Source organism: Balaenoptera acutorostrata, chromosome 11 (genome assembly GCF_949987535.1).
Source record: "Balaenoptera acutorostrata chromosome 11, mBalAcu1.1, whole genome shotgun sequence".
Classification (NCBI taxonomy): domain Eukaryota; kingdom Metazoa; phylum Chordata; class Mammalia; order Artiodactyla; family Balaenopteridae; genus Balaenoptera; species Balaenoptera acutorostrata.
In genome coordinates this window covers 65,369,466-65,393,191 of record NC_080074.1, presented here as the reverse complement: position 1 = coordinate 65,393,191, position 23,726 = coordinate 65,369,466, and the positions used below count along the sequence as shown (strand labels likewise).

The 23,726-nt window shown below is 53.6% G+C and overlaps 1 protein-coding gene across 11 annotated transcripts in view; it reads right to left on the bottom strand.

The window, feature by feature from the left end:
• Nucleotides 1–23,726, bottom strand: part of NCKAP5L (NCK associated protein 5 like) — a 30,961-nt gene that overhangs the window by 2,318 nt on the left and 4,917 nt on the right. For 6 of the 11 annotated variants that reach the window (XR_009009671.1, XM_007179323.3, XM_057556113.1 and 3 more), the window contains exons 2-9: nucleotides 11,044–11,105; nucleotides 9,798–9,956; nucleotides 9,008–9,076; nucleotides 8,866–8,904; nucleotides 8,027–8,146; nucleotides 4,991–5,104; nucleotides 1,251–3,880; nucleotides 129–291 (exon numbers count right to left, since the gene is read on the bottom strand). Coding sequence is in view for 10 of the 11 variants with exons in the window: in XM_007179323.3 (XP_007179385.2) it covers nucleotides 129–291; nucleotides 1,251–3,880; nucleotides 4,991–5,104; nucleotides 8,027–8,146; nucleotides 8,866–8,904; nucleotides 9,008–9,076; nucleotides 9,798–9,956; nucleotides 11,044–11,079 (3,330 nt within the window). In the remaining variant the exon portion in view is untranslated. Of the gene's footprint in view, nucleotides 1–128; nucleotides 292–1,250; nucleotides 3,881–4,990; nucleotides 5,105–8,026; nucleotides 8,147–8,865; nucleotides 8,905–9,007; nucleotides 9,077–9,797; nucleotides 9,957–11,043; nucleotides 11,106–13,712; nucleotides 13,936–23,726 lie in introns of those variants that run through there. The other 5 variants (XM_057556111.1, XM_007179320.3, XM_057556112.1 and 2 more) reach the window with 5 other exon arrangements.

The window sequence follows — 23,726 nt, the reverse complement described above, 5'->3', positions numbered from 1 at the left end:
CTCCTCGGAGACCAGAAAGGCATCCAGCAGCTTCCAGGCCCCAGGGAAGGGGAGCCCTCCAGGCGGTAAGAGACCTGGCAGGGCCACAGAGCCAGGCCCTCCACCCAGCCCCCGCCCCAGGAACTTACCTTCCCAGGAGGTTTCCCACAGACCTGAAGAGGGCCCACCAGGCCATTTCGGGGCCCACAGGCCGGCCAGGGATTCTTGGGGTCAGAGGACACTGGCTGGAAATCACCATACTCAGGTTTGGGCTCCCGCCAGCTCTTGGGGGGCAGCTCCTTGCCATCCACCCTAGGGGCGGCAGTGCAGATTGCCGTGAGGGAGGCCTGGGCCCACTCACACATTCTGGCCTCCCTCCCTCCAATGGTGCTGGGCCTAGCGAGGCACCCACTGCCCCCTGCCCCTGGGGAAGGGGACATATCCCTAGTGGCTTCCCACATCAACCTCTCCTGACACCAGGAACAGGCCAAGACCCCAGGGAAAACTCCAGAGGATCAGCAGGGGCAGGGAATATGGGAGAACTCCCCCAAAGCTACCCAGGGTCAAGCCTAGAGACCTCTCCGACAATGTCTGCCGGTAGAGAGCAGACGCGGTCACATCCTGGTCCACATGTGACACACCCTGCCTACCCCAGCTGACTTTGAGCGCACTTGCTGTCCAAACCACACCCTACTTGGAGCCCGATTCCTGAGGACATTCTGCCTTACCTGGCCCAGACACAGCAACCCCAAGATGGGGTAGCCCCTTCTCTAAACCACAGCTCCCTTTGCTGAGTCTGTGGCAGGTGCCAAAGGGCAAGATGGGAAGGGAGCCCTCCTTTTTCTACAGGATAGAAAACACCGGAGGGAGAAGACCTGCATCAACCCAGTTAGGTACTAGCACTCCCTTAACTACTGCATGCTGCACCTCAGACAGGCTGCCTCATCTGACTCAAGACAATCCAAGAAAATGTGGACTGTTAACTCTTCTCAAATGAGAAACTGGGTCTCAGCAAGTTGAATGTCAGCCAGCCAGAGAGGAGGGGAGCTGGGGCACAAACCCCTTGCTCCTTGTTCGAGGCCCCAGTCTCTCCTCTGGGCCAGGCCATTAACCCTCAGGATGCTTTGGTGCCATTTCATTTGACCTCCTACACCCTTTGACCTCTGGGAAGCCCCAGGTCCTGGGAAAGGCAGTCCCAACCCCAGGGATGCCCGTGTAGGGAAAAGGGCCCCCAGCCACCAAGCCCCTGCCAGCTGGTCCCAGGCTCTCACCTGTTGAGCAGCTGCTGCATGAAGGTGTCCGCACCCTGGTACATGCCGGCCAGCTGGCCCTGCACCTGCCCCAGGCCTGCACTGGGCCCCGGCGCTGGTCCCCCGGGCCGTGGCCGGGCCCTGCTGCTCAGGTAGGCCTTCTCCTCCTCCAGTGCCCGGCGCAGGTCTTCCGCCTTAGCCATCAGCTTGGAGATGTTGAGGCTCTCGGCCTCCAGCTTCCGGGCTTCAATCTTGACCTCCTTCCGGAGCGGGGAGCCCCCGCCAGCCCCTTCCTTGCCCTTGGCGGCCTCTGTGCGGCGGCTCAGCGCTGGCAGCTTGCTCTTCTTAAGGCCGAACCAGCTGGCGATGCTGCTAGTGTTGCGGTGCTTGGCCTCGGGGCCGGGGGCCCGCTCCTGGCCCTGGAGTCGCAGCATGTTCTCCTCGATGCCCTTCATCACCTTCTCCTCAATGGCCGAGTGTGGGGCCCGCCCCTCAGGGCCTGGGCCTGGGTCGGCAGGGCCAGGTGCTGGGGGTGTGGGCTGGGCCGTAGTGCCGCCGCTCTCTGCCCAGGGTGGGCCCTTCCCCTTGTCAGGCCTGGGGGGCTCCTTGGTGGCTGGTGGGGCCACAGGTCGGGGCACCACCTTGGTGGGCGACTTAGAAGGCAGCTTTGTCGGGCTGCCGTGGGGACTCTTATTGGGCTTGCCGAGGCTGGGGGCTGAGGTTGGCACTTTGGCAGGGGTGCGGGGTACCTGGGGGCACAGGGCCCCTGCCAGCCGGCTCTTGGCCAGCTCCACTTTGGTGAGGCAGCTCCTTGGTGAGACAGGCTCCAGGTCCACCCGGGCCCCCATGGAGTGGGAAGAGTAGACCCGGGACCCAGGGTCCCCCAGGAGCCCAGATTCCTGTTGCTTCAGGCTGCTTGTGCCTAAGGCCACGGCCCCCCGCAGGACCCCCTTGGCTTCTGGCTGCTCAGGGGGCCTGGAGGCAGAGGGCGCTGTGTCTCCAGTGCTCTCCCCTGACTTCCCTCCTCCCCGGGCCTTCTCGGTGCCAGGCCTAGCTGGCACCCCATTCTTTTCTGGGCCCTGGGGCCCCTCGGGGCCAGTCTTCAGTTTCCCCAGGGCTGCTAGTCTGTCCCGCAGAGGTGTGTAGCCAGGATCCCCATGTCGCCGGGCCGGCCCTTGGCCAGGTTTCTTGGACGAGCTGCCTGGGGTCCTGCGGCCAGGGTGGGGAGACTCCGAGCCTGCCTTGTCCAAACTCTTCTCCTGGGCACTCTCATAGGGGCAGGATTCTGGGTGGCAGGGGCTAGAGGGGACTCCAGGGCTTCTGAGGACCTCAGGGGCCCGTGGCACCTCCAGAGTTAGTTGTGGGTAGGTGGGCACCTGCAGCGGGGATGGAGGTGGCTCTGGGGAAGGCCCCCTATAGGTGCTCCGGGAAAGGTCCAGAATGTTCTCGTAGCAAGGAGACACCACTGGTCCCGGGGAAAGCGTAGTGGACAAGGCTGGCTGGGGAGGTCTGAGCTGTGCAGAATCTGGGGTTGTGGGGCAGGGTGACGGGCTGGTGGGCAGGCCCTGCGCCCCCTCTGGGGACAGCTCTCCTCCGCCCAGACCCCTGCGGGCCGGCAGCGGGGAGGGGCTGCCGTCTGAGCCACTGTTCCGACAGGGGATTCGCGAGTTCCGGGGGAGCTGGGGGCTGAGCTGGGGGCCCCCTGGGCTGGGTACCTTCTCTGAGGCTGGAGGCAGCTTTAGAAACTTGAGACCTCTGGCTGGAGAGGGCAGAAGGGGTCCTTGGGCTTCCCCGGGAGAAGGGGGGCCAATTTGGAGCTTGCTTTTCACCTGAGATGAGGAGTGGGGGTGGCCAGACCGTGAGCCCAGGGGGGCGTCCCCTGCACCCATGAACACACTGAGGAAGGGGAGGGGCCCCTGGCCCTCTGAGGTAGCACCAAAGCCCGGCCTGTGGGCCTCCGGGGTACCCCCTCCCCAAGCTGACTTGGGGAGGCCTTTGGACTTGGACAGCTGTGGGGGCCCCTGGTCTGGGGAGGATGGCTGCCTGGGACCCGGCTGGTCCCCGCCGAGTGGGCAAGCAGCCCCGGCCAAGAAGGCCTGTAGGTAAGACTCTGTGTCCTCAAGGAGCTGGCCCAGGTTCAACTGTTTGCGGGCCAGGGCCCCGAGCAGGGTGTCAGGGCTGGGTGCCTCGCTGGGGTCACCTGCCTCATCAGAAGAGGAGGAGGAGCTGCTGCCTGGGGCACAGGGTGGCCCGGAACCGGTGCCCTGGGCCTGTGGGGAGCCCCTACTAGGGCCCCAGGGCCGCCCAGCACTGTCTTCCTCCCCTGGGCCCCCTAAGAGGCGCTCCCAGTGCAGCAGGCCTCCCAGGCTACCAGGACCTAGTAGCAGGCAGGGGGCCCAGGGAGAGGGTTCAGGCTGAGGTGGGCCACATAGCTCGCCATTGATGGGCTCTGGGGAGCCGGAACCCTCGCCTGGAGGCGGCCAGGGGGTGGCAGGTGAGCACAGAAGCAAGGGGTCAGTCTCTTCCAAGGCTCTCAGCACCTCCAGGATCTGGGCTTTCTTTCGAAGGAACGGGGATAGGGCCTCCAGCGCTGGGGGTGGGGCGGCCGGGGGTCCTGGGCCTCCTGGCCGCAGCTGCTGCTCCCAACACACCTTGGGGGAGAAATGGCATGAGGAGGAGATCGTGTGCAGGCCAGGGACCCGAGCGGGCATAACTGAGTATGCCAGGAACAGAGCTGGCCTGGTTTGTCTGTGTCCCCAAAAGGAACTGATAGCTTCTGGGATATGTTGGAAAGCTTCCTCAAGAGTCTCTGAGTCCTGGTTACCCCAAATGTCCTTCCTGGCACACCTGGGGTAGGGTGGGCACCTCCCTTTCTGTTTATCTCTGCACTACTTCCTACCAGTATTTGCAGGTTAGCAGGGCTGACCACCTACAACCCTAGAATCTATGTTTGCCCCAGGAGAGGGAGGCCTGTCCATTTCTCAGTCTCCAGAAAGAACACAGACTCAAGAAAGGGATGGGATGTGGCCGAGTCCTAAGTCAGTTGCTGCAGGCAAGCCCGGGCCTCCTCAGGTCAGGCAGCTGTCCTGCTGCGCTGATCCCCGTGGAGAAACAGACTGGGAATGACTCCATTGCAAACCCTTTCCTGCTTCTCCCAGGCCCCTTCTTAGGCCCCGTCTAGTCTGGTACAGTGGTTAACTACATGCGCTCTGGAGCCAGATTGTACGGGTTCAAGACCCAGGTCCACTGCTTAACTAGTTATATGACTTTCAGCAAGTTATTTAATCTCTAAGCTTCATTGTCTCACCTGTAAAATAGGATGGCGATTATGTTTAATTTCACAAAATAAGATAAATGAAACCAGATATGCAAAAGAATGAATGAATAATAGTTCTGGACTGGGATAAATAAATATGTGTATGATTATAAATTTAAGCCAAAAATTACCGAAAAAAAAAAAAGATAAATGAGATCCAGGTGTCCAGTACAGTGCCTGGCACAGACTAAGAGCCCAGGAAGTATTAACTGTGAGTCTGACTGCTGTACTATAACGCCTTTGCTTGCAAGACCAGTGGCTGGGGGTGGGGATCTGTTTTTCTTGGTACGAGGCTGACAGCTGAGGGCTCACACCCAGCCTGGACAAGAATCTGTGTGCCCGGAAGCAGCCCTTCCCCTGGGACTCATTAGGAAACAGCCGTGGAGCACCGGCTGACGAGCCCGGAGCCAGCGGAGCCACAGACCACAGTGCCCAGCGCTCCTACCTCTCTCTGCCCAGTACAGCGCCCCAGAGGCAGCGAGGTGGCCGGTCCCTCAGCGGAGCTCAGGGAGGGGGTGGCTGGTGGCTCTGAAGGCAGCTGGAGTGGGGCGAGTGGGATCTGCAGGGGAGAGGCGAGGTTAGCACAGGTGCTGTCCGTTCCAGGTCCCTACTCCCACAGGAAGCTTTGGCTTCCCATCCAGGGGCAGGGAAACATTCTTCCAAGTCTGCTCCTTCGGTGACGTCTCCTGGCCCAAGGTGTGGCTCTCACCACTTGGTCAGAGGAGCCTCGGGAGACCACAGCACAGGTAGACTGAAGAAGTGCAAGCCCAGGTGGCCGGGAGGTGGGACAGGGTAGGGAGATCTGGAGAAAGAGGAGTGCCCCTGGGCCAGCAGGCAGTGGCAGGCCTATCCCGGGTGTCCAGCGAGCCTCCAAGACCCTCTGCTTTTCTGAGGGGCCTCCTCCCTGATTACAGAGAGGGTGAGCCTCGAGGCCCCTTCCTGTTCTGACTACCCGTGACCCAGCATCCACAGGGTTGGCTGAGACTAACGGAAGAGGCATTTGTTACTGGGTCCTGGAAAAGAGATGGTGGGAGTTATCACTTCTGTCTCCCCTGAATGGCCTCATGTGAAATCTCTGCTCTGAGGATTACAAAAGTAGTATTCTTTTTGGCTGCACCACACGGCATGTGGGGTCTTAGTTCCCCAACCAGGGATCAAACCTACGCCCCCTGCAGTGGAAGAGCAGAGTCCTAACCACTTAATCATGGATTACTTAATCATGGATCACTTCTCTCTCATTCCCCTTCTGCTAGGCATCTCGACTAGATACAAGTCAGCTTTAACTCTCCCCGTGTCATTCTCCATGGCTGTTAAATCCTGTCTCTGTGGTGTCTCTGCCTCCCCTCCAGCCTGGCCAGCTGCAGCCGCTCCTGCGGCCCACGATCCTCACACCTCTGGCCTGGACGCTGCTCAGCATTTCAGTCTCTCTGACCTGGCTGGGTGGCTTTTCAATCTCCTGTGCACAAGGCAGCCTAAAGCATCTTTTTCTTCTTTGTCTAAAGCATCTCTGTGCTCATAGCCTCCTCTGCCTGCCCACTGCCTCCAGAGACGAGTCTGAACCCCTCTGCCGGCATTCCGGCCGGGCCTGCTGGTTCTTCCCTGATGCCATCCCCAGCTCTCTCTCACTCACTCTTTACACATCCTTTGCTCAAGTCTAGCTAAACAACTCTCGGCTCCCTAGGATTCCCTGCTCTGTTCCTTCCACAGGGAACCCCATCTCCCAGACCCCTACTGCAGTCTTTTAAAATCTCCCATCCATCAGGGCCCAGGTCTGACGTCACCTCCTTCAAGGAACCCTCCCCATCCCATCTCTGATGGCCTCTCTGCCCCTTGGGCTCTTGGTCAGCAGTGTCACACTCTGTAGCCCTGCCTTAGTGTCTAGCAGCCCCAGCTCTCAGCGGTTACGTTCGCTCTGCACAGGCCACAGCTCTGTCCAATTCCATACCTGCTGGCAAAGGCACTGCTCACAGTGAGAGCTTAATTAGCATTTGCTCAATGGAGCTTCCATCCTAGCAAAGCACAACTTGGAAATAACATTAATAATGACAACTAGCCGCCAGTCACTGACTATCTACTACGGGCCAAGCACTAGATATTATCTCATTTAATCCTTACAACAACCTGCAATATAGGTATTTTTATCCCCATTTACAAGGGAAAAAACCTGTGGTTTGTGTGGTTAAATAATTTACCCAAGGTCGCACAGCTAAGAATTAGCTAAGTTAGGGACCCAACCCAAGTTTATCTGAGGCCAAGGTTCGTGCTCTTTCCATTATGTCATGTTACTTCTGGGGAAGATAAATCTATGGTCCCAAACCCCAAAATTCATTTAAAAATTCCCAGTTCAAATCCCAGAATTCATTGAAGTAAAAAACAAACGATTTCAGGATAATCTACACCTCTGTTATCATCAGTCACTGAGAAGGGTATGGACCACAGGGTAAGCTTGGCTGGTGTGGGTCAGGCCTCTGGGGATTCCTGGGTCAACCCTACAGCAGGGACAGACCCAGGGCAGGGGGAGCTGCAGAGTCACTGCCGCTGATTCACCCAGGTCTGCACCGGCCTGGTGAGACAGGGGCTGCAGAAAGGCCATGGTGGTGAGACGCTTCCTCTGCCAGGGGTCAGGTTTCCCAGAGAGCTGAGGGCATCCTGCTCAGGATCTGGGGGCCAAGAGCTGCCTGGTTTGCATCACAGACACACAAATTCAGACATACACACAAGGTGTTTCTCTTCTTGTCAAGGTCGGGGTGGGTTGGCGGTGGGCTGGTTGACCTCAGAACCCACCGTTCACCTCAGGTACCTGGAGCTGCTCCTGATCCACCCAGGTCTCACCCCATCCTTGGGGCTTCCTGACAGAGTGGACCCCAAGTGACAGCTTAACTGAGCCCAGGACTCATTCCCAGTAGCCTCCTGCTTCTCCTGGGTAAGACAGGTTTCAGGGCTAGAAGCAGGGACAGCGTCTGCAGCCATGCTTGGGTCAGTGGGTGAGCACATGCAGCTAGGCATGCGCAGTCATCCGGGTGAAGTGCCTTTCCTGACCTCTCTGTGACACCAAGCACTGGGTGCCTTACACCCGGCCCCACCCCTGCCCCTGGCCAAGAAGAAGGCAACGCAGTGGCCAAAGGGGCCCCTTGGGAGCTCGAAATAATTGCATTTTCAGCCTCCACCCATCTGAGGGCGGAGGAAGCAAGGACCTTCTCCGTCAACAAGAAGGGATACCATCCAGCTGGGCGGGGAGCACCTGGGAGGTGGGGGAGAGCCAAGCTTAAGGGAACTCAGGAAGTTTCCCCCTCATCTAAGGCTTAGATCTATCAGGCTCGGTCGGCCTGCCCTGGATGGCCACAGCCCCCAGAATGGAGGGCAATGGCTGACGGCCTACTTCTGTAGGTGTCTGGGAGAAGAGAGGGTGATGATATTGACAGGGCTGGGGGGAGGCAGGAAGCCGAGATGTGAGGAAGGAAGGAGAATCTCTTGTGCCCACCTGAGGGAGGGAGCCTGCTGTGAGCTGAAGTTTCTGCTGAAACAGGGCGCTCAGCATCTGGTTCTGCCGTTCCAGGTCAAATACCCTCTTCTTCAGCTTGATGCACTCCTCCCGCAGGTCCTGCCACCCCCGGGAGGTGGAGGAAGACAAAGAGAGGATGGTGGGGAGAGGGAGAGTGGTATGAGCACAGTCACCTTCATCAGAGCAGCGGGCACTCCTGCTGGGCATGCCCTTCTCTTGCAACCTCCTTCTAAGAGGGAGCTGACCCTGCCTATGTTTATGGCTATCACATCTTCTGGGGATGGTAAATTTTCTAACGTTTACCACCCCTGGTCAGAGGTAATTCCGTTCCATTTGGCAACTTTCACAATCCTGGAGCCAATCCCCTGCCTCTTAGAAAGCACATGTCAAAGAAGGGCCCATATAAGGCAGAGGAAGACCTGGGGGTCAGAGTGGCCCACATGTCAAGAAATTACCCACACTACTTGAGTAAATATTTAGATGTCACCTTATGCTTACAACATCAACATTGCTATCAGGGCTATCGCAACCTGGAGAAACTAGCTGGGGCCAGGATAACAGAAGGATTCAAGCCCAAATCAAAGTTACCATAGCTCAGAGACTTGGCCTTACCTAGCCAGGTAGAACAGTATGGACTGTCCAAGACAGAGAAAGGGGACTTCACTGGAGGACCAAGACGCCATTTCCACCCTCCTCTATTCCCTATCTAAGCAGGTACAGGGGTCCACAGGAAGGACCTCCCCTGCTGTACCCAGGGCCTCCTCCCAGGGCGTCTGGGCTCAGGGCAGAGGGTGAGAACGTCTCTTGTGGCCTTTTACCTTTTGGTTCAGCAGCGCCTGCACCACATGGTTGGCAACCTGGGGACAGAAAGGCAGAGCTGAGGAAGAGCCGTCAGCCAACCCAGCCTCTGCCTGGAATCGACAAGCTATCCTCCCCGTGGGGAGCATCAGTTCCACAGACCTCGTCCAGACAGCGCTCGTAGGTCTCCCGCTGGTTTTCATTGGCCTGGGCGAGTGCCGAGTTCTCTGCCTGCAGGAAGGAGGAGGAGGGCAAATAGGAGGCTAAGGGATCATTCTTCCCCCGGGCAAGTCCCTCTTGGGGAAGGGGAGGCAAGGAGTCTACTAGCTCTACCCCTGCCCCAGCTCTTGGCTCTGGTCTGATTCTGCCAGGGGGAGGCCTGCAGCCCCAGGGCATGAAGAAGGCAGAGCTGAGACGGCTGGTTTTTTGTTACCCCAACTTCAGTCAGTGAGGCTGCAGGGGCTGGGGAGACACAGCAACCAGGAGGACCGAAGGTGGGAGGTGCCAAAAGTAACCCTTATTTCCCTGGGGAGAGGGCAGAGGAGCCTGGAGGGAGGAGGGCAGGGTCTTAGGAATGTGGTAAAAGGCCTAGTTTAAGGATCCATGTCTTTGTCCCTCAACTCCTGAGACCCTTCTTTCTGTGGCCTCTGCGGCCACCCCCTTCCTAGAGCAGGGGCATGAAAGCAGGGGAGAAGAGGGGTAAAGAAGGGAGACATTCAGGGGGTTAGGATGGCCCCACCCTTGCGCACGCCTCTTGTCCTGAGCTGGCACACAGGCTGCAGAGCGAAGAGCAAGGAAAGGGGTTCTCAGAGGGGCTCTGCTAGAGAAACGTTCAGCTCTGCTCCAGCCTGGCAAAGCGGCCTGAGAGGAAGGTCCCCCCACACCCCAGAACCCACCCAAGCTCCCCAGGGCTCTGGCCAGCACTGCTGCCCCCCGCGGCCCCGTGGCCCACCTCCAGCTCCCGCAGCCGGTGCAGGAGCTCCTGGCAGGTGCCCGGCTCCACGCTGCCCTCACCACCCTCTCCTGGCTTCGGGTTTCCAGGGCTCCCGGCCGGCTGGTCCATGGCCTCCGACATCAGGCCCTGGGGACAAGTGAGAGAAGCCCCGGCAGGCTACTCCAGGGCACGGGGAGGTGAGCGGAGGAGGAGGAGGACAGAGACGAACGTTGTCAGTATTCTCAGAGTTTGGATCAGTGTGACCCCCGTGCCACAGACAATGTAACAACTCAGGGTCAGGCTAAGACTCCTGCTCACGGGACAGACACATAGACACACTCTTCCCATCTCAAGAACAGAGACCATTGTTTTATAAAACCCTATAATTGCTCTCACCTTCTCACAGGTCACACAGACACTGGCCAGGAGCCAAGAAACCTGAATTCTCCACTGACGCTGGCCTCAGACTGGCGCCCGGTATCCTCTCGGGCAGAGTGGGAGGTGGCCTGCATGCCTCCAAGACTCCCTGCTTGCAGCGAGGCCCCGGGGGACCAGCCTCTGTGCACGCTGGGCCCTCTGCAGGGGTCTCTTGACACCTACCCCCCTACCGCTTGGTCAGCTTCTTCCTATTCATTCTCCAGGGCCCCCACTCCAAGGCCGGGTCAGGTACTGCTCCCGCACGGCTCTGTGACTGTCCCCCAAGACTGTCAGCTCTGCGAGGGCAGGGACACTGTCTTCACTTCACTGTCCACACTCACACTTCTTGGTGTGATACGTGGTGTATAAGAGACAGACTGACAGCTGTACAGACTAGTGTGTCACTGCCTGAGCACACAGAGCCAGGGTTCTGACCTGTATCGCATTATGTGATCCCCACCCCCCTGCTCTCAAACTGTTGCCATAGTGACTGGCTTTACCTGACTAGTCTTCACCTTCCATTTGAGTTTCAATTTCTCAGCTAGAGGAAAGTACTCATTTCCTTCCTCTGCACAAATATTGTAGAAATTTCCAGTAGATGGGAAACCCTTCCTAACATAAAAGGTTGGAGGCTCCCAGTCTACCACCAACTACTTGCCTCCCTGACCCACTGCAGCTCCCACAAAAGGGGCTTAGCACTTTTGGACCAAGGAAGAGAGGAGCTCTCGGCAGCTACCAGGCCTCTGAATGCTCTTCCCTCCCATGGGGCACAGGGGCGGCCTCTCCCACCCCAGCCCTCCTCCTCCAGTCCCCGCCACCAGCGTGCACAGTCTCCACAGCCTCTCACCTGTCTCTGCCTTCTCACCCAGGCTGGCACACTCATGCAAGCAGCCAGAATGGTCACCTTGCCTGTGGAGACACAGAAGGAGATGATGTCAGCCATGCATTTATTGGGTTCCTGCTGCCTGGCATCCTGGGCCATAGGGATAAACAAGCCAGAGAAAGCCCTGCCTTTATGAGGCTCCCATTCTATTGGGGGAGGCAGGTAATACCAGATAGACCAATGAACAGACACCAGGTTCCAAGAAGGCTCTGGAGGTGACAGCAAGGCAGAGACCTGAATGAAGGCTGGATGAAATCCTGGAATGGGAAAAGCATTCCAGGCAGAGGAAAGAGCCAGTGCAAACGTCCCCAGCTCTCAGCCAGAGGGGAATGAACAGCCACACAGCCCTTCCAAAATTCTTCTTTAATCCTCATAACCACAAAGGGAATTAAGTGCTATTATCCACACCTATATGTGAGATGAGGAAACTGAGGCACAGGAAGCTACACCCACATACCCAGAGTGCATCCTGTGTGCTGGCACTTTCTCATGCATCATCAATCGCATCTGATTCTCCTATCGACCCTGTAAAAGGAGGGCAAGGCGGGGGTGCCAGCCTGGTCTGAAGCAGGCTCCAGAGGCAAAGGATGCTGCCCACATCATATGGCAGGTTCACAAAGCACAATGGACGGGCCTGGGTCCCCCCTTCCTATGCAGCCTCTCTGTACACACACGTGGTACTTGTGTGCTCCGTGTAGTTAGTCCCAGTGCTCTCGGAGCTTTGCAGTTAGAGAGATCTGGGTTAGAATCTGACTCTGCAAAATCTGTTTCCTCACCTGTATAATGGGGATCAGAATACTTAGTCCAAAGGGTTGTTGGAGCATGAAGTGAGATAACTATGTTGAGTGTCTTGCATGGACTCAATAAATGGAGGCTTTTCACGTTTTGGAGCCCACTGCTACTTCAGCGGTTCACCTGCAAGTGGACTCTTGAGTCCCAGGCCCCTCACCCAGGGGGTCTGAGCAGGAGGGTCTCCTGAAGATGTGAGGTGCTGCCCCTCTGCCCTGCCCTCAGGGGCCTCCTCCTCTCCAACCCCCTCCCTGCCAGCCCTCCAGCTGCAGGGCCAGCCCAGTCCTCATTCTTCTCTGCCTGATACCCTAGAAAGAGAAAGGGTAACAGCAGAAAGGGAGAATGCTCCTTTCTGGGTTGGGTGGGGGAGGGAGAGAGAACAAGCATGTGTGCACAATAATGGGAAGGGGGCTTCTGAAAACCAGAATAAAAGGAAAAACTGTGTAATGCTTATTTTTAACACTCTGCCACAATCTAAAGTCCTTTGTTATTTTAACATCATAAAAATGTATCAAGTATAACTTCATTTTGCTCGCAACATTATCATGCTTGATATATTTAGAAATGGACAGGCCTCAAAAGAAACGAAAAAAATTCAGGAAAAATCCTCCTTCCCACATACACAAATAGGGGTTAAAACTAAAAAAGGCCTCGGGTTACCTCCACCATTGGACCAGTTCCAGGCCACCCCACATCACCCATCTCTGGGCCATCATCCTCTTGCCAGGCAGAGGCTCCCACTGCTCTAGGAGAGGCCTGTCCCCACAGATCACCAGTGTCCCCTCAGCCCCCTCACCACTTAGTTCCCCAGTGGACACCTCCAGGAATAGAGGGGCTGGGGTGGGGAGTGTGAAAAAAACCAGGGGGATGAAGGAGGGGAGTAGGATGAACAGGGCAGTGTCTGGAGGCCAGAAAAGGGAAAGATAAAACAGTAGAAACCTCGAGTCTTTGTTTTCTTCACACAACAAAAACCAAACTAAGGGTGAAGGTGGTTTAGGAGGGTATCTTTTCCTAAAATAAAATTAAAAAAAATAAAAATAAAAAAGCATCCAGCTTAGGCATGAGGCCCAGACTGCGAGGGCTGGCTGTGGAGTAGGTAGGTATATGTGGCTTCGCGTGTTGAGGAGGGCAGGGACCCAACACACCCCACAAAGCCAACTACTGCCACCCTCCTGATCTGAGCCCCTGGGGATCCCAGGGCAGGGAGGCCTGAGTCCCACTGTGACCTAGGGGAGACCCTCCAAGGGACAAGCCCCCTAAGCGCAACAGCTCGGTCATGGGGGTCGGTCTCCGTATCCTGAGCAGGGCCTGGGAGAGGCTCCGGAAATGTCGGCTGAAGGCAGGCTGTGACTCAGCCCCACCTTGGGGAGAAGTTTTCTGCCCTCTGCCAAAGTGGTCCGGCCAACTCAGGGCGACGGGTTTTCTCTGTGTCTGCAGGGCCACAAGCAGAGGGCAGGCAGGAAGCTGTCAGCCTGGGATGCTGAGTCACTCGGAAGAGGCCTGCATTTAAACTTGGCGCTGGGGAGACACGCACGCTGTGAGCAGGGTGAGTTTGAGCTCAAGATTTCTATGGTGAAAAGAAAACTTCCTGCGTCTTTACCCTCCTCTAGGGAACATTAAGACCGAGAGAGATAATACCACCTCTAGCTCCCAATCTGAGCCCAATTAGGAATTTGGCCCTTCAGAGTCTGGGTTTTCGACCCAAATCTCATGAGAAAAAACAAAAACAAAAACAAAAAAACTCAGGTTGGTTCCCCAGTGGCTGTCCCTGCAGGGTCAGTGGGACCCACCTCCCCAGGGCCGAGCACCCTCGTCCTCCCTCAGGCCCCACAACTGCTACTCACAGCTTCTGTGCTCAGCCCACCTGGGGCCCAGGAAAAGCCCTGGCCTGGGTTTTTCAGGATGGCCCTGGTTTCAGGCTTTCCTCTGGTGGTCCCACACCATATCCCACATGGTGGATGTAGGTCTGGAACACATGATGCTGGCCAGGATGGGTAGGGATGGAGCTGCAGTGGGTGGGAGCTCGAGCTTGAATGGGAGGCTTCTCCCGCCAGAACTGCCAACGGGCAACCCCGCCCCCGCAAAAGCCTGATTCAGAGGGAGGTGACCTCAGTGCCGAGGGGAGGGAGGGGGAGGACGGGAGGAAGAGCAGAGCCTCTCTGGCCCTCCTTCAGAGACAGGGAAGGGGGAACAGCTGCTCAGGGGGTTTCTGGGTAACCCGGGGATGAGGTGGGTGCAGCCCCATCCCTGAGTGAATCTGGGTGACCACTATCTCTTCAGCCTAGTCACTCATGGAAGGCCCCCCAGCCCCAAAAGATGGGACTGTCCTGGCCTTTCAGTCAGCCAGATCAAAGGCATAGACTCTGCAGCTCCCACCCCCTCCCCAGCCAGGGCACCCGCAAGACCCCTCCCTAAACTCAGAGTCCAGGCCTGGGAGGAAGGGGCCAGAGAGATGGCAGCAAGCCTGTCCTCCAGGCTCCCTTACCCTGGCCCTTAGCCAAGGCCTTTGGGCCCTGATGAGCCCCTCACTCACCAGCTGTTCCCCCCGGAGTCCTCTAGGGAAAAAAGCAAGGGGCCAGGAGGTGGGGGAGGGGTGGGCAGCTGTGGGAAGGCAGAGATGGAGCTCACTTTAATAACAGAATCATCCGTAACACAACCATTTCCCCTCTGCTCCCCCCATCCCCCAGCTGCTTTCTGAAATCCCAGTCACACCCAAAAGTCTACTTGTAAACAGCCACTTCTTCACCCACAGCAAACACTCCTTTCCAGACTAGATCAGCCCTGCGCTGCCCTGGGGTGTGGGGAGGAAAACGAGGACTGAGGCCCCAGGGCATTCCTAGCCTGAAAGTGGCCACCTTAATCTGGCCTAAAGCATCTTTTAGCCCTAAGTATTCCAACTGGTCTCCTCCCCCCTCAGGGAAAGAGGCAGACAAGAATTTCCTTTCCTCCTCCTGACAACTGGCCCCAAGACACAATAGCCCTTCTGAGAGGCAAGTGTCCTTGAGGAAGGGGCCCACTGCACCCCTCCTCCAACTTCCTCTTCACAGGCACTCCAAGAACCTCCAGACCATGGTATAGGTTCTTACAAACTGACAGTAGGCCACTCCCCTGCCTTTCCAGGCAGGGCAGGAGGAAGGGCAGTAGTGTTATGAGCTCAAAAAGCTTATAGATTTCAATACCCTTTATCTCTCCTCCCCCAGATCCTCAACATTCCCTGTTCACAGCATAACCCAACAATAAAAGCAACTGCTGGGGGTGGGGAGAGGGAAGGGGCTCAGACAGACACAATGGGTTTATTTATAGGGCCACACACCAGGGGTTCTGCAGCCAAGAAGCCCAGGCCCCACTCCCAAAAGCTCAGCAGGCCCATCCTAGCCCGGCCAAGGGTACTGGAAAAAGCCTCAGACCAGAAGGCAGAAGGCTTCTAGTCCCAACAATGCAATTTATTTGCTGTGTGACTTTAGGCAAATCACTCAGTTTCTCAAGGATAAGTTCCTTCATGCCAAGTGGAGGTTGTTCTAGAACAGTGGTTCTCAAAGTGTGGTCCAGGGACCCTGAGGCCCTTTCAAGGAATCTTCAGGGTCAAAACTATTTTCACAATATCACTAAGACATTATTTACCTTTTTTTTTTTTTCTAATTTATTTTATTTATTTATTTATTTATTTATTTTTGGCTGTGCTGGGTCCTCGGTTCGTGCGAGGGCTTTCTCTAGTTGCGGCAAGTGGGGGCCACTCTTCATCGCGGTGCGGGGACCGCTCTTCATCGCGGTGCGCGGGCCTCTCACTATCGCGGCCCCTCCTGCTGCGGGGCACAGGCTCCAGACGCGCAGGCTCAGCAGCTGTGGCTCACGGGCCCAGCCGCTCCGCGGCATGTGGGATCCTCCCAGACCAGGGCTCGAACCCGTGTCTCCTGCATTAGCAGGCAGATTCTCAACCACTGCGCCACCAGGGAAGCCCGACATTATTTACCTTTTTAACTCTCATTCTCTCATGAGTATATAGTGGCATTTTTCAGAGACTACGTGATATGTGATAACACGACAGATTTAATACAGAAGCCGATATGAGAATCCAGCTGCCTTCTATTAAGTCAGACATAACAGATTTGCAAAAATGAAGAACAATGCCATTCACTACTTTTTGTTTTGGAAAATATATGATTATTTTTCATAAAATATGTTAACATGGGTTTATTGTTACTTTTAAATGAATTAAATAAATGTTTAAAACTCTCAGTTCTAATTTGTATGACAGTAAATGTCAATAGGTACAATCTATATGAATCAAAGCTCTTTGGGATCTTCAATTTTTATATTGTAGAAGGGTCCTTAGACTCAATAGTTTGAAAAGAATCACTTTTCTTAGAACAGTGTGGTCCAGTAGACCTTTCTGTGATGATGAAAATGTTTATTTCATGCTGTTCAATATGGTAGCCACCAGCCACACATGGCTACTGAGCATTTGAAATGCGGCTAGTCCAACTGGGGAACTGAATTTTAAATTTAAATAGCCATGTGCAGCTGGTGGCGACTATACTGGACAGCGAAGTTAGAAGATCCCTGGGATTCCTTGACTTGAGCATTCGAGGTCAATGCTTCTTTCCAGTCTAGAGTAGGGAAGGGAAGGGAAGGACAGGACTTAACACTCCTGTCCCCAGGCTTTTGCTCACACTATTTCTCACTCTCTCTTCACCAAAGGAAGGCCATCTCAGCCACATGGGCAGTACTGCTGGCACTCTTACCAAGGCTTAGAGTTGCTCTCTCATTCTCTGCAACGACTACTTCACACCCTCTCCAATCGCCTCAGACTTCTGATCTACCACCTCCCCTCGCTTCCCCAGCGGATTGAAGCCAGCAGAGGGGAAACCCCTCAAACCTCCCGCCACCAGTCTCAGCCCCATCGGAATCCTCTGTACTTCCTTCTCTCCTCCTGTTACAGCAGAGGGGCTGCCCTTTTACCAGGCAAGGCCAGTCCTTCCTACCCCAGACCCTCCCCATTTATGTCTTTAGGGTCTACTTCCTGAAGGGATCTTTCCCATCTACCTTTACAACTTCTCAGATACCTTTCATCTTAAAAATAATTCCCCCCTGACATTTCTCCAGATACTGCCCTCTTTTGCCTTTCACAGCCAAACTTCTCAAAAAAAGCCATCCTCACTTCTCACTCCCTCCTCAACCTGGTCAAACTTCAGCAGTAACTGCCACAACGCTAAATCCTACAATATTTTTCAGTCCCCATTGCCTTCTCAAGCACAAATGCCTCTGGTGGCCACTTCCTGCTGGACTACGTTTTTTAAAGCTTTGAGACATAGTTCAACTCCCACACAACTCACCCATTTAAAGTGTACAATTCAGTGGTTTGCAGTATATTCACTGATATATACAATCATGGCCATTGTCAATTTTAGAACATTTTCATTACTCCTTAGTTACCAGCCCCTCACACCCAAACCAAGGCAACCACTAATCATTTTCTGTCTCTATAGATTTCCCCATTCTGGACATTTCATATGACTGGAATCATACAATAGCTGGTCTTCTGTGACTGGTTTCTTTCACTCTGCATAATGTTTCCAAGGTTCATCTCTGTTGAAGCATGTATCAGTACTACATTCCTCTTTATGGCCACATAATATTCCATTGTATGGCTATGCCACAATTTGTTTATCCATTCAGCTGCTGATGGACATTTGAACTGTTTCCACTTTTTGGCTATTATGCATAATGCTGCTCTAAGCAGTGTACACACCAGTGTACAAATCGTCTGGATGGACGTTTTCATTTCTTCTTGGGTATACACCTAGCAGTGGGATTGCTGGGTTGTATGGTGACTTTAGGTTTAACTTTTTGAGGAACTGCCAAACTGTTTCCCAAAGTGGATGCAGCATTTTAGAGTTCCATCAACAATGTGTGAGGGCTGCAATTTCTCCACATCCTCACCACTTGTTATTGTCTGATTTTCTGATTCTAAGTCATCTTAGTAAATGTGAAGTGATTTTTTTTTTTTTTTTTTTGGCTGTGTTGGGTCTTTGTTGTTGGGCACGGGCTTTCTCTAGTTGCGGCGAGTGGGGGCTACTCTTTGTTGCAGCGTGCGGGCTTCTCATTGCGGTGGCTTCTCTTGTTGCGGAGCACGGAAACTAGAGCGCAGGCTCAGCAGTTGTGGCCCATGGGCTCAGTTGCTCCGCGGCATGTGGGATCTTCCCAGACCAGGGCTCGAACCCTTGTCCCCTGCATTGGCAGGCGGATTCTTAACCACTGCGCCACCAGGGAAGTCCTGAAGTGATTTTTATGGTTTTGACTTACATTTCTCCGATTGATGATGTTGAGCATCTTTTCATTGGCTTATTGGCCATTTGTATATCTCCCCTGGAGACAAGTCTATTCAGATTCCTTTGCCCATCGTTTAGTTGGGTTATGTGTCTTTTTACTGTCGAGTTGTAAGAATTCTTTATATATTCTGAATACAGGTCCCTTATCAGATATATGATTTGTAAATGTTTGCTCCTATTCTGTGGTTGTCTTTTCTCTGTCTTGATAGTGACCACTTCCTCCTGGACAACGTTTCCCTTGTCTACCAGTCTCTGCAGCTATCTTCCACCTCTTCTGTGTTATTTATTTGTGAGTGTATGTGTGTATACCTTAAAAAAACAAACAGACATAGCAGCACGTTCTCACTGTTCTACATCATTCATTAGCAAAACAATTTAAAAAAAAAACCACACGTGGTCCAGTGGGTAAGACTCCACGCTCCCAATGCAGGGGGCCTGGGTTCAATCCCTGGTCAGGGAACTAGATCCCGCATGCATGCTGCAACTAAGAGTCCGCACGCCGCAACTAAGAAGTCCACATGCCGCAACTAAAAATCCCTCATGCTACAACTAAGACCCAGTGCAGCCAAAATAAATAAATAAACAAATAAATAAATGTTAAAAAAAAACAACCCACAGACTTCATTTGGATCTTAACCAGTTTTTCCACTGATGCCCTTTCCACTGGTATTCTATCCCAAGATCCGATCCAGGATCCCACATTGTACTTAATCACCATGACTCCTTAAGTCTCCTATGAGCCATGACAGTTCCTCGGTCTTTGTTTTGGCCGCTCCAAGCGGCTTGCAGGATCTTAGTTCCCCGACCAGGGATCGAACCCGAGCCCTCTGTGCTTAAAGCGCGGAGTCCTAACCACTGGACCGCCAGGGAATTCCCAGTCTTTGTCTTTTACGACCTTGACACTTTGGAAGGTAACTGGTCAGTACTTTGGAGAATATTTCCTAATATGAGTTTGTTTGATGTTTTCTCCAATGAGACTGAGGTTATGGATTTTGGGAAAGAATATCACAGAGGTGATGTGCCCTCCTCAGTGCATTCTGTCAGGGGGTGTGTATACATGATGCTGAGATGTCTTATTACTGGTGACGTTAACCTTGATCACTTGGTTAGGTGGCGTCTACCAGTGTGTTTCTGTACTGTAAAATGAAAACATACTTTTTCTTTTGTAATACTAAATATCTGGGGGGAGGGCAATACTTTGTGACCATGCAAAATCCTGTTTCTGCTTAAATTTTCACCCACTCATTTTAGGATTCATCAGTGGATCTTGCTTGCAGCAATTACTATGGTGCCCTAACAATAATTTTCGATTTCCCTCATTCCTTGTAATTTATTAATTGGAAGTTTTCTGTAAGAAAAAGCTGCCTCTTCACTCCCATTTATTTACTTAATTCCATATTTGTATGAGTATGGACTCACAGGCATTATTTTATTCTTTGGATTTTAATCCAATATTATCATCACCACTTATTTTACTGCTTAAATTCCAGCTTTGGCCATGCTTTCAGGTTGGCTCCTGTGTCCTTTCAACATGCCTCCATTAAAAAAAAATGTTTATTTATTTATTTTTTAACATTTGCTTACTTTCTGGCACGAGAAGATGTTCCAGGCTGATCTTGTATTTTCCCTGCCACAATCTCTTTTCCAAAGGAGCTCTAGCAATCTTCTTTCTAAAACTGTAAATCTGATTGCGTCCTTCCTGCTTCAAATCTTCCCGTGACCTCCTACTGCTTTGGGGACAGATAAAAGCCCTCAACATGGCCCTGGATGCCCTGCCCTGGGCTGGCCGCAGAGCAATATTCTTCTGAAAAGCTATCCTGGACTGACGTGGCCCATGTTGATCTCTCTTCAAGTGCCTCCTGCAGGATCAGTATTTCAAACTGTAATGCATCCTGTTCTCTAGTGCTCCCTGAGAGAAGGGGCAACTTCCATGCTGTTAGAAGGGGAGCTCTTTGAGGAGGGGCCCTGCTTATATTTCCTTTTTCCCCTCCTACTTCCTGCCAGGGCACTGCTCCTGCCAACGAGGTCCTGAACTTGGTGATCTCCTTTCATTCCAGACAGAAAAAGACCAGAAAGACAGGACAGGTGAGAAGGTACAGTGGACTCATCAGGTTCCCTTAAAGATCCCCAGTGATGGCCCCCAACCCAAGTGGCTCTGAAGGTCCATACGACAAGCCACACTGAGAGGTGAGCAAGGACATTTTCAGATTTGTCCCGAACATTGATATGACCTTTTCCAAGCTCTCAACCTTCTCCCCAGGTCTCAGTGATGCCCTCTGGCAAAGGGACTAATCTATTCATTCTGCAAATATTCTGGACAGATCACTCAGTGGGAGGTACAGTGCTGGGTATTGGGAGGCAATTTAGAGATGGGTCAGTTCTTTTCAGACTTCTTGGAGCTTTCAGACTAGTAGAGGATGTAAGACATGTAGGTAAATAGCTGTACTGTGAAGGACGTTCCACAAGAGAAGTCTTCGGAGAACTTTAAAAATCAGGAGAGAAATATTAAGCTGGAACAGTTTTTCAGAATTTGAGCATCTAGGGAACTCAGCCTTTATAGACAGATAGGGTTTAGCTACAAGGAAAAGGGAAGGGGGTCATTCCAGGCAGCAGGAGGCAGAAGTCTCCGGGTGTGTATGGAAACAGAATGACTCAGTACAGCTGGACTGAAGGGCATTTGAAGGTGAGTGTTGCCTGGTCCCCTGGCCCATGCCAGTTACCAACTCATCTCCTACCCCCTGACCGAACAGGAGAGTCAGCATCTTTTCAACATCCTGGGTGTAACCGGAGACACATGCTGGGCCCCACAGGAGGAACAGAGGCACAGAGGCTCCTGGAGACAATACCAGAGCTGACAACTGCAACTTCAGCTATCTGCTCTCCGATCCAAGAGAAAAAGGGCCTGGGAGGCTGCACAGCCTGTTGGCTCTCAGGCTGCACCTGCAGGCCCCAAAGAGCTGGGCATATACTCAGCCAGCCCCCCATGCTCAGTCCCTAGTGCTCACTCCCCCAGGCGTCATATCCTGGCCTCTTTCTTCAAAGGGAACGGGCTCTGGCCAACCAAGTGTCTTCCTGTCCAGGCAGCTTTAGTGTTGACTCAGTGGGTGCTATTTGGCCAGAGCCCATAGGTGACCTCTTAAGCTGCCAGCTCTGCTCTTGAGAGGAGAAAGTAGCTCTGTCACCCGCAATTCCGACTAGGCTCTGCTCGTTTGTGCCCATAAATGGGAGTCAGGCTTCCTTGATTCCAGTCTGGCTCAGCCATACTGCATGCCCCTACATGAAGCCTAGAAACCCCTGACTCAGTTTTCTTATCTGTCAAATGGGGTGAGCTCTCTCTCTTGACACCTCTCTTCCCAGAGGGCATAGAAGAGGAGGATGAGATCACGTCTGGAAATGGACTGCATCTGAGAAGAGAGGTCCCCTTGTGTGGGGTGGGGGACGTGGGGGTGAGGAGCCCGGCAGGGCCTCTAGGGAGAAGCCCTTGGATTTGATGCTGCCTTCCTCCTATGGGCCCCACAGGCTTCCCAGGAAAGCAAGGGGGGTAGAGAGGAAGGGACAGCAAAGCCAAGAGCTTTAGCCTTCTTCTAGCCCCGGGGACAGGAAGTGAGGTGCCGTCTACAGAGGAAGTGAGAAGCAAACACCCCCCAACTTCCCTTCAGCCTGCAGTGGAAAGGAAGGCTCGAGCTTCAGGAGCCCACAGGCCCAGAGCTGGGGAAACAGAAGGCAATGGGGTGGAGGCAGGGGAGTAGGCATTTTCAGCACCATCTGGCAGAGAAGGGGGCCTCTTGTCTTGGACACAGTAAAACTCAAGGGGTCCAGGACATCCCACAGACTGGGGTAGTGGGGAGAAGAGACACCACTGAAGTCAAGTTGAGAAACCCAGTTTCCCAGGTCACGTGGTACCACTTCTGCAGCCCTGGCCCCAGACTCCTGCCCCAGCTCTGTGCTGTGTCACGTGCCTGCCCCTAACACACGCACATCCCTCACACACCAAGGTGGGTAGGGCCTCTGATTATCTGGTCTCACAGTACTTGTCCTTTTTGTGCAGCCCCCATCACAGCTGTAACTTTATAACTGTGTAATTATTTGATTAACATGGACTTCTGGGATCACCACTATACCCCCGAGTCTGGCACCACACCTAGTACTTAGTAAGAGCTAGCCATAGCCTGAGAATTCCTTGGTTTTGGCATCCGAATGAAGTTTGGTATAGGAAGGTAAATGAACCCTGCTCCTGGTCTGGGGTCGACTGGGGGACCCTGAGGTGGGTGGTGAAGGTCAGAAACCAGAGTCCCAACATGGTGGCAGAAGAAATCTCTGTACACGCAGATACTGCCAACTGGTGACAGATGAAGACAGTCTATTCTATATGCTATCTTTTGGGCAAGGGTGGGGGGAAAGAATATATATTTGTGTTTATTTTTGTATTAAAAAACAAGGGATATGTAAGAAATTAATAAGTGATTATGTATGGAGGGAGAAGGGGGTGGAGGGGGGAATGAGATTTCTCAATGTATGCCTTTTTGTATCATTTTGATCTTTGGACTATGTAAAAAAAAATCTAGTGAAAAAATAAAAGAAGATAAAACAAAAAAAAGTTAGAAGGAATAACCACTTGACCAGGTGATTTCTAAAGCCCCTCCCAGATGGGGCCATCTACTCTCTTCTTCCCATGTTAGGAAGTAAGGACCAGGCCCCAGGACAAGGGAGGGGTGAGGAGGTCTAGACAGATGAGTGTGGGGTCTGGCCAAGGAACACCAGTGTCTTTACTCTCTTTCTTCCCAGCAATCTCTCCCCGACCTAGGGGAGAGGACCTCCAGCCCCCACTGTGGTGGGCACTGGTAGCAACAAACTATTCAGAAGTTAGGGGACTTCCCTGGTGGCACAGTGGTTAAGAATCCACCTGCCAATGCAGGGGACACAGGTTCGAGCCGTGGTCTGGGAAGATCCCACATGCTGTGGAGCAACTAAGCCCATGCGCCACAACTACTGAAGCCCGTGCGCTTAGAGCCCGTGCTCCGCCACAAGAGAAGCCACCGCAATGAGAAGCCCGTGCACCGCAATGAAGAGTGGCCCCCACTCGTTGCAACTAGAGAAAGCCCACGTGCAGCAACGAAGACCCAACGCAGCCAAAAAAAATAAATAAATAAATCTTAAAAAAAAAAAAGGGAAGTTAGTCAGGGCTACTTCCGCCTGGATAAGAGCTGGGTTCATTCTTACCCTTGGGAAGGGGGTAAGGTCTGGCCAAGGGCAGAGGCAGAGGTGGGAGCTTGGGCAAGGGGAAGGTTTGGGGCAGGTGGGGGTAAGGTAGGGTAAAGGACTCCTGAAGTGCCCGGGGCTTCCGCGGGCAGGTTCTGGGGGTGTCTCAACAGATCTTCACACAAAAGGGCCAATTACAGCCCTCACATCAAGCCAGCTGGGAGTGAAATGAATCAGCCCCTGGAACAGCAGCTGCTGAGAACCCCAGGGCCACACCCCAGGAATTCCAGGGCCTCTCACATTCCCCTCCAGGAAAGACCTCATCATTCT